This window comes from Protobothrops mucrosquamatus, unplaced genomic scaffold, assembly GCF_001527695.2.
Source record: "Protobothrops mucrosquamatus isolate PMUCROS unplaced genomic scaffold, P.Mucros_1.0 scaffold2255, whole genome shotgun sequence".
NCBI classification, from domain to species: domain Eukaryota; kingdom Metazoa; phylum Chordata; class Lepidosauria; order Squamata; family Viperidae; genus Protobothrops; species Protobothrops mucrosquamatus.
The window spans coordinates 115,384-125,179 of record NW_015388344.1 but is presented as its reverse complement, the minus strand read 5'-3'; the positions used below and the strand labels follow the sequence as shown (position 1 = coordinate 125,179).

The following is a 9,796-nucleotide window of genomic DNA, read 5'->3' as shown; positions in this document are numbered from 1 at the left end:
ACATATCAGAAACCTCTAATGAACTGAAGGATTGGTATTGCATATGCCATAGAGCTAAAAAATGCACCAGTAATTCAATGCAAGTATAGTAGATGGTATCTGGTTTCTTCTTTCAATATAACAAACATGCACACATTCTTACTCAGATACATTCAAATGCGGGTGGGATATTCTTATTATTGTTATGCAATATCTTTGCAGTGAGAGTAGTATTGACTTATCAGTTTGTTTCTGAATGCCATTCAAGATGCTGGCTCTTACCTATAAAATCCAAAATGGCTCAAGGGCTGCATAGCTTCAAGGCTGCCTCTCCCACCCAATCCAAGTAAACAGGACATATCTGCCATTTCTATGCATTTATTTTTGCAATGGCTTGTTTCTGTTTTCATATGGCTTAGAGTCTTTTAAGAATAAGTTGGTTAAAGTATTTTAGAAAGGAATAAAATTAGTGGAGCATAGACATTCATCCATGAACCATATTAAACTAAAAACAGGCTCAATAATGTCTTGTGGCTTCTCTTTAATATGTAGTGAGGGACAAGGGAAGCACGAAAACATGCTAATTTGTGAATGGCAAGTAATAAACTTGAGTGGGCAGCAACAGTGCTATCTTCTGATGGCTTCACAAGTTCCATTTCTGGGAACCCAGTGTAGCCTGTCCTTTCTCACCCTTCTCTGTATTATAGGTACTCTGGTCCACAGAATCTCCAAGCACCAAATGGCACAGCAGCAGCCAGGGCACACTAGAAGAGACTTTGTTTGGTTGTTGATGGCTTGTTTAAAGGTCATTTTGGGCAAAAACATGCTTTGCAGAAAACCACCCTCTGATATTGGAATACGAGATGTTATGACAATCTCTAGTTTTTGGCATCATCTCCTGAAATATCTGATTGGTTGGCTGCAGACTAAGAAGCCTGAATAAAGGGAATTCAGTTTTTGTTTTTGAAAAAGCTGCTTCTTCACGTATCATCCGTTTTCAATAAGTAGGATAGTGGGAAGAAGCATTAGTAGTGAGATCCTGCTTAAGTTACACTACAGGAAGTCCCAATATCCTCTCTCAAACCATCTTCTCTACAAGGAACTGAGGATGCCCTGAAACCCAAGATACATGTAACAAATAAATTAGATGGACTGTGCTGAATTATTTGTAATTCTGTACATGCAATTGCCACTTTTCCTGGTTCCCCCTCCATAAACTTCTTTTTACTGATGCTGATTTTTCTCTCTCTGGACCACTGGCTCTACTCTTGATTCTGCTTATGTGACTCTCTTGGCTTTACAAGGGGATTTCTCATTAAATCTTCCCCACATGCAAGATTACACAACAAGCTTTTTTTTCTTTTTTTCTTTTTAGGAATAACAGAAGGTTTGTTAAGTTCTGAATTTTGTGTCAGCATGAAAATATATTTTATCCTAAATGGATGCCCCGCCTTTCCTCCAGAAGCTTAAGCTAGCATATATACCATTTCCTTTTCTTCGTAATTTTTCTTAGACATTATTTCCTTACACATGGCTTATGTTGAATCAAGGGAATGGTCAGATGTTCTCCCCACCCCATCATAGTAGCTGAAATTATGAGAAGACGGAAGCATCCCACCCCCCATACTTCTTGAACATGTAGAAGTGATGGGAATTCAGCTCAATCCAAGTGACCAAGAACAGGAAGGTCAAAAAAGAAAGAAAGGAGCTGCTGGTTCTCCAAATCACATCATTGTGTTTTGTTCCTTCTCCACAATGGCGTGAGAAGGGTTGGGGTATCAGTTCTCCTTCTGAATTTCCTGCAGTTGTTTCGGTGCTTTGCATTTGTATTTTACACACATGCCCACACCCACACCAGCTTTCATTGGGAAATAGGCACACAAGGGTCTGTTTGTACCAGAAGTGTGTGCCAGACGTCCTGGCTGGTTTCCACCACTCAGCTACAACAGCAGAGGTGCTCCCGTTATTGAGATGCAAAGAGGGTCTGTCTGCCTGCCCTCTTTCCACATCAGCCCTTGTCCTAATTGCCAGAGAGGCTATTCCCATGAACTGCTGCATATTCATTACTCTCATCTGGCAGAACAGTTGCTTTAAAGGGGGGAAAACCCAGCATGGAATGGGTGAACCTCTCTTACGTGTGCAACTGAAAGCTCTCTTTATAATTCGACTTCAACTAAGCCCAGAGCTGCAGTTCATAAGAACAATTGTTCTCTCTGGACCATTTGCTCTGCCCTGAATTCTGCATATATTTGTATTCTCTCACTGGATGGTTTTGGAGTTTTCCCTCCACTATTATGCACTTTATCCAAAGTCTATATATGTGCGGGTGTAATTCACACAACATTAATTAGAGCAGCCGCTTGCTCCCCAGAGCTGTATATCGTGCCAGCAGTTTTAAAGTGGCCTCCATCTACTTATTATCATAAGACAGGGTGAGGGCCACTAATTTGGATGGCTTTAAAAAAAGATTGGAAAAATTCATGTAGGACAGTTCTATTTAAGGCACGGGTGTCAAACTCGCCATGTCACGTGACGTGTCGCGACGTATCACGACTCTTTTTGCATTGCCAGCAATGGGTTGGGCGCGGCTTCGGTATGATGAAACCGGCCCGCGGGCTGGCAATTTGACACCCCTGATTTTAAGGCTATTGATTTTTGAAGTCTCATTATTACCTCTGGGTAATAATTACCTCCAAATAATTGTTGTAGAGAGTATGTGGAAGAGAGATATGTTTCCATCACTTTTGTGTAGTATGTAGTTCAGAAGTGTCTAGTAAGCCATTATGAGACACCAAATGCTGGATTAAGATGGGCTTTAGCCTGACCCAAATAAGGTATGCTAACTTTTTGTGTCTAAAGCCAGAGTTACAGAATCATTCTTACTAGTAAAGGCTAGAGGCATGGCAGACATAATTCAACAGATACCTGGAGGGCGTGAAGTTGGTTGAATTTGAAACATGTATGCTAGTAATTCCCATTGCTTTAGTAGGGATATGGAGTAGGCAGAAAGTCTATCTGGCCCAAGATTATCCAGTGAAGGTTATGTTCAATGAGGGACCTGAATTTGAACTTTTCCAGTTTCAGTTTGACAACTTAATTGTGCTATACTGCTTAAAGTATCATACTGTGCTATAATTTGCGCCCCATTTCCTTATGATGCAATCTGATAAAGGAATAAAATGTGGTGCTGTTTAGTCTCCAGAATAAAACTAAATCTCTGAAACACTTGATACAATGATTACCAATGCTTGGAACCTGTTTCCTAGTTCCTTTGCTTTCAAGTACATTGTGGTCCTTCTGCTGTCTCATTTCTGAATACAAAGATATGTGCATCATGTTTGAATACCACTGATCATTTTCAGCCAACTTGATGTAGTTGGTTAATATGAATCAATATACATATACAATATACATGATATGGATCAATATACATCATTCCATTATCCACCATGCTGCCTGACAGTATGTTTATGAAAATATCTTCCTGAATATAGAATAGCATGGAATCCTTTCCATTTTAAAAAGATTATGACTCAGATGGAACCTACATGAAAAATACATGCAGTTGTATTGCACCAACATATAAGTCCAAGCATTAAATACTGTAATCCTTGAGTTTTAGAAGTAGAGGCAAAACTTCTGAATATAGGAATGTATAAATGGCATGAGAACAGCAACTGTTTTACTGAAGAAGACATTTTCTGTTTCCAAATAAAAATCCAAGCTGTCCAGAAAGAGCTATAATGGGAAAGCTGGTGTTACATTATGGGGCTTAAACAAAAAGGCCAAAAGTATCAACCAGCACAGAACCAGCAAACCACTTCCAAAAACTCTTGCCACGAAAACTGCAGAAACTACAGAATCAGCACTTTCATAGCCAGGCATCATGTGTTCAGTTTATATCTACATCAACATTTTATCCATGTTTCTTTTCTTCAAAATAACAAAAGTAAATAACAAAATTTACAAATATTTATTATTTGTAAATAACCATTTAATTTAAATACTTCTCAGGACTAGCAAAATGGCTGCCCTCTCACTCTTTTCAGAGCCACCTTTTACTGACAAAACACAACCTGGCACATAGGTTGAACAACCCGGATGGGGACTGACAACCCCCTCCCCCTCATGTTCCTTCATCCTTTTTGCTGGCACTGCCTTATAAAGATCTGGCTACACACCAGCTTCTTTTGTATACACACACACAGACACATATACATGATTTGCATCACTGAAGACATACCAGGAATCCAGTGCAAAAGGAAATTCTGCCAAGAAAGGAAATATTGACCCTGATTGACAAGACGCTCAGTACTAAGTAAAGCCATTAATGACTCTTTAGAAGTAAGGTCCCCTTAGGAATGCTTGCACATAAAACATTTTTAGTCACCCCAGTAATTTTAAAATAATGACTATTGAAATGGCCAACAGTCATAAAACTTGGGTTTTGTTTTGCCCCTGCTTTGGAGTAACATGTTTTTCTTTTCTTTTTTTTAAAGGTAAAACCGTTCTGCATCGTTTGCCAAATAATCGTGTGGCTGAATCTCAAGAATGCCCAGAACTTTTCCCTTTGAGTTCTTTTGGGCAGGAACTGTTTCCTTGAAAAGTCAAGTTGCAGTTAGGTTGTACAATTGTTTCTTTAGGTTCAAGTTGGAATGGGAAACCCCCTCCCCCAAAAAACACAGGAAGAGACAGTCACAAAATCACACAATGCAGTTTGTGGGAACCAGTTGCTCTGTCTCCTCGCCACTTGGTCTTTTTCTTCTTCTGGTTCTTTTCTGGAACCTGTTGCCTGTTTGGGAACATAGAAGATATATCAGTACTGCTTTTAAGATTGAAGGACTAGCTAGAACTAGAACTAGCAATAGAATAGCACATAGACTTATATACCGCTTCACAGTGCTTTACAGCCCTCTCTAAGCAGTTTACAGAGTCAGCATATTGCCTCCAACAATCTGGGTCCTCATCTTACCAACCTTGAAAGGATGGAAGGCTGAGTCAACCTTGAGCTGGTCAGGATTGAACTGCTGGCAATCAGCAGTCAATAATATATTATACATTATATTAGAGTAGAATAGAATAGAATAGAGCTGGAAGGGACCTTGGAGGTCTTCTAGTCCATCCCCCTGCTCAAGCAGGAGAATCTATACCCTCTCAGACAGGTGAATGTCCAGTCTCTTCTTAAAAATCTCCAGTGATGGAGCGCCCACTATTTCTGGGGGTAAGCTGTTCCACTGGTTGATTGTTCTCACTGTCAGGAAGTTTCTCCTCAATTCCAGGTTGCTTCTCTCTTTGATCAGTTTCCAACCATTGTTTCTCGTCATTCCATCTGGTGCTTTGGTGAACAAACTGGCCCCCTCTGCCTTGTGGCAGCCCCAGATACTGGAACACGGCTATCATGTCTCCCCTATTTCTTTTCTTTAGACTAGCTAAACCCAAGTCCCGTAGCCGTTCTTCATATGTTTTAGTCTCCAGGCCCCTGATCATCTTAGTTGCTCTTCTCTGTATTTTTCCCAAACTCTCAACATCTTTTTTGTGATCTGGTGACCAAAATTGGCTGCAGTATTCCAGGTGTGGTCTTACTAGGGCAGGGGTGTCAAACTCGTGACGTCACACAACGTATCAGACCGGTTTTGCCATTGCCAGCAATGGGGGTGGGCGTGGCTTCAGTATGATGAAACCGGCCCATGGGCCGGCAGTTTGACACCCCTGCTTTATAGGGCTTTATAAAGCGGTAATATTACTTTGTGTGATCTTGATTCTATGGCTAGAATTTGTGTGATCTTGATTCTATGGCTAGAATTAGACATCTGCCCAGGACACCTTAGTTCTTGGTTCTAGCTATAGCTAGAACTAGAACCAAGATCTAAGAAGTCCTGGGCACAGAACTCACACAATAGTTGTGGTGGTGGGTGATTTCCATTACAAAAGTGGTGAATGAACCAAACATTCTCCCTCCCTTCTTGAAGGAGCATTTTTTTTCCTCCTGTGAGAAAAGTTTAATTACATCATGCTTGTCTGATGATTTAGACTGATTTTGCATGTAGAACCAAAATGTGCTTTGTCTGCTTTTGTCTTAACATGGTTTGTCAACTAATGTTCACAGGACACCAGAGTGTATGAACCTTCCAACTGTAGCTTATTCAAGAAACCATACTCGAGATATAGCAGTGGTTGCAATAAGGAACCCAGTACAGTTGAGGCTAAAATATGATGCCTCATTTTAATAGTGCTAAATAATTCCACTGAGCTAGAAATACAGATATTAGCTACATTGAGAATTGCCATCTACAGAGCCAGAGCATTAGTCTGTTGGGCTTTTTGTGTTCCTCAGCTTGGTCTCCTTTTGCAGTCTTTTCATTTACAGGCTAGTAAGGAAATATCTGCAGAAAGAGAAGCAAGGAACACAACCCCCCCCCCATCCAAAAAACATTTGTCAGCTACATATATTCCCCACTATGGAGCCCATTGGTCTATCTACCCCAGGAATCTTGACTCTGCAGGCAAAGCAGAAGCTCTGTCGTTAACATTTCTGTCTTTAGCATTGGAAAGCCTTTGAACTTGAATAAACTATTTTCTTGAACAGCTTGCACATGAGTTATTATTTATTTATTTATTGGATTTAGGCGCCTGCCACCTGACTCCAAAACGAGACTGGGCAGCTCACAAAATCAGATAGAAAACAGAATAAAAGCACAGTGTCACACAAATAAGCAGATGGTATCTTTGTGTCCTGCAGAGGGAACAGAGTAACTGATCAGAACCACAGAGAACAGGGAAGCCAGCTGAATCAAGAACCTTACTTTGGTCATCACATTACAAAAAAGATGTTGAGACTTTGGAAAAAGTGCAAAGGAGAACAACTAAGATGATTAAGGGCCTGGAGACAAAAACATATGAAAAACGGTTGCAGGAATTGGGTATGGCTAGTCTAGAGAAAAGAAGGACTAAGGGTGACATGATAGCAGTATTCCAGTATTTGAGGGGCTGCCACAACTTATTTTCCAAAGCACCAGAAGGCAAGACAAGAAACAATGGAAACTACTCAAGGAGAGAAGCAATCTGGAATTAAGAAGAAAGTTCCTAACAGTGAGGACAATTAATCACTGAGAACAGCTTGCCTTCAGAAGTTGAAGATGTTTCATCATTGGAGGTTTTTAAGAAAATACTGGACAGCCACCTGTCTGAAATGGTATAGGGTCTCCTGCTTGAGCAAGGGGTTGGACTAGAACAGACATGTCAAACTCGCGACGTCATGTGACGTCGCGCAACGTATTGGGAGAGTTTTGCCATTGCCGGCAATGGGGTGGGCGCGGCTCCCGCATGATGCGTCCGGCCCATGGGCCGGCAGTTTGATACCCCTGGACTAAAAGATCTCCAAGATCCCTTCCAGCTCTATTCTAATTGCTGTTTGCTACATTAACTGATTATTTTGATGTCAAAACTAAAGCAGTAATTGTGGCAGCCTTTGTATGCAGAAAACTAAAAGGAACTGTGAGGAAAAATTATGACTCCCCAAAGAATTGGAGATGAAAGACTAAAGGAAAACCTTAATCATGGTTTGATTAGCAATCTATGTTTTTCCCCCAATACTATTTTTGCTGCTCTTACTTTATGCTTCATACTAATAGTTAGAACCAACAAACCAATAAACCAATAATTCACATTATGGTTCCTTGTCTTAAAATAAACCATGTCTTTTTTTCACTGACCTAAGGTGCATATCATACGAAGATAAAAGTAAACATGGCTTAGTGCAATATGAATCTCATAATTCTACTTAGTCTCAAGGGACTGAATGTCATATCTGGTTTGATCCAAAATTTCTATAGGAATTCTAAAGCCTAAAACATGAATTTTCTAAAGCAAAAACTTTGGAAGGACAAAAGAAATTTTTGCTATGAATATCTCAAAGGAAAATTAAATACAGACAAGGAGTTTATGCCATTTTCAGCTTATGTAGAATCAATATGGATGGATGGATGGACAAATTTATTTCTGCAGTTTGGAAATAGTGGCTGCTGCAAAAAGATACGGTATTTAATTTTTATAGTGTTATGGGCAGCCAGACAATGTATGTACTGTATCTAAAACACCTAAATTTTAAGCTATAAAGATATCTTTTAAACCCACTGTTCCACTGTAATAAAAAGACAACCAGCCTAAATTCCAGCTGCAGTCTGTTCAGTAAGCCCCATAATAGAAAATCAGTAGTACTTGTGAGTGTATCTATCCTTAGCATGAGCAGATAAAAATAACCTATTGAAAACATGAGACGCCACAAGGGAATATATGTAACTATTAAAAAGTTAATTTCAATTGATCTCAAGAAAATCAACCCCCAAGTAAATTTGTGCACAATTTCATCTGATATGACTTAAAAAGACTGAACTGATAATTCATTTAGTAGTCAGCAGTATTTTCAAGCCTGAATACCATCCATTAAATCTCCTACTATTTCATCAGAACTCAGATTGAGATCACCGAAATCACATGCAAGAATGCAGATTCTTGTAAAATCTTTGTAAGAATAATGTGATTGCAAAGCATCTCATGTATGTTTTGCATTCTTACTCAAGATTGTTAAAACTGCATGAGATTTCATTGCTTTTTAACTCATCTTGGGTATGGATGGGACTACAGATATACCTCGACTTATGACCTCAACTGAGCCCAAAATTTCTGTTGCTAAGTGAGACATTTGTTAGGTGAATTTTGCCCCACTTTACAACCTTTCTTGCCACAGTTGTTAAGTGAATCTGGTTTCTCTATTAACTTCGCTTGTCAGAAGGTCACAAAAGATGATCCCATGACCCCGGGACACTGCGACTGTCATAAATATGAGTTAGTTGTCATGGGTCTGAATTTTGATCACATGACCATGGGGATGCTACAATGGTCATAAGAGTGAAAAATGGTCATAAGTCATTTTTTTTCAGTACTGTTGTAACTTTGAATGGTCACTAAACAAACTGTTGTAAGTTGAGGACTACCTGCATTTTTAGATTTGAAAGACCCCATGTGGTCAATACTGATCTACACTAGAGAACCTCTAGCAGCCTTTTTCCAACTTTCCCAAAATTCTGCAAATTGTTGAATCCATCTGAAGAACATTAAGTTAGAAACATTTTGGTGAGACCAAGTGTAGCCCATATGATGTACTTTCCACTTTTAGAGAGATGGTTTTCATTGAAAGCTTGATTACCCACAACCTCAAACCAAAGAAACTACAGTAAAGTTGTCCTTCTGTTCTCATCCACTCACTAACTACCCCTGCCCCAGTCTCTGCTAACTTCTGTGGGCAAGTCCTGTTTCAAATTGGCGAACATAAGAAGCAAGAAAGTGCCCCAAAGTTGTTTATGAGGCATGTAAGGACTTTAGTGTATATTATTTTTCTTGAAACAAAAATAAAACTGTACAATGATATAATGCAACTATAATACTGTTTTTTTTAAGTGCCAGGCTAAACTAAACAGTATTTATTAAGCTTTCTTGACCTCTAAATCTCTCTTCCCTTGCATTCCTTCACTGCCAACTAGGAACAGCCAGAAGAATGTGCAATGACTGAATAACTTGTATCCTGCAGACATCAAGGCTACACTATCTACCGTATTTATCGGCGTATAACACGCACCTTCATTTTAAGAGGGAAATTTCAAGAAAAAAAAAGCGCCGGCTCGAGAGCGAAAGCAAAAGGGGAGGGGGAGTGGGGCTTCGTTCACACGCGGATCCCCATGCTCGTATTTATTTACCGTATTATGCCCCGGCTGGCGGCGGCGGCAGCAGAAACAGCAGCCTCCTTCCTCGGTTAGCTCCG

At 39.8% G+C, this 9,796-nt stretch overlaps 1 protein-coding gene across 1 annotated transcript in view; it reads right to left on the bottom strand.

Moving 5' to 3' along the window:
* Positions 1-3,960: 3,960 nt before the first annotated feature.
* Positions 3,961-9,796, bottom strand: part of MRAS (muscle RAS oncogene homolog) — a 54,012-nt gene continuing 48,176 nt past the window's right edge. Inside the window, exon 6 of the mRNA XM_015824489.1 lies at positions 3,961-4,771. Within this exon, the coding sequence (XP_015679975.1) occupies positions 4,675-4,771 (97 nt within the window). The 3' untranslated portion in view covers positions 3,961-4,674. The remainder of the gene's footprint in view (positions 4,772-9,796) is intronic.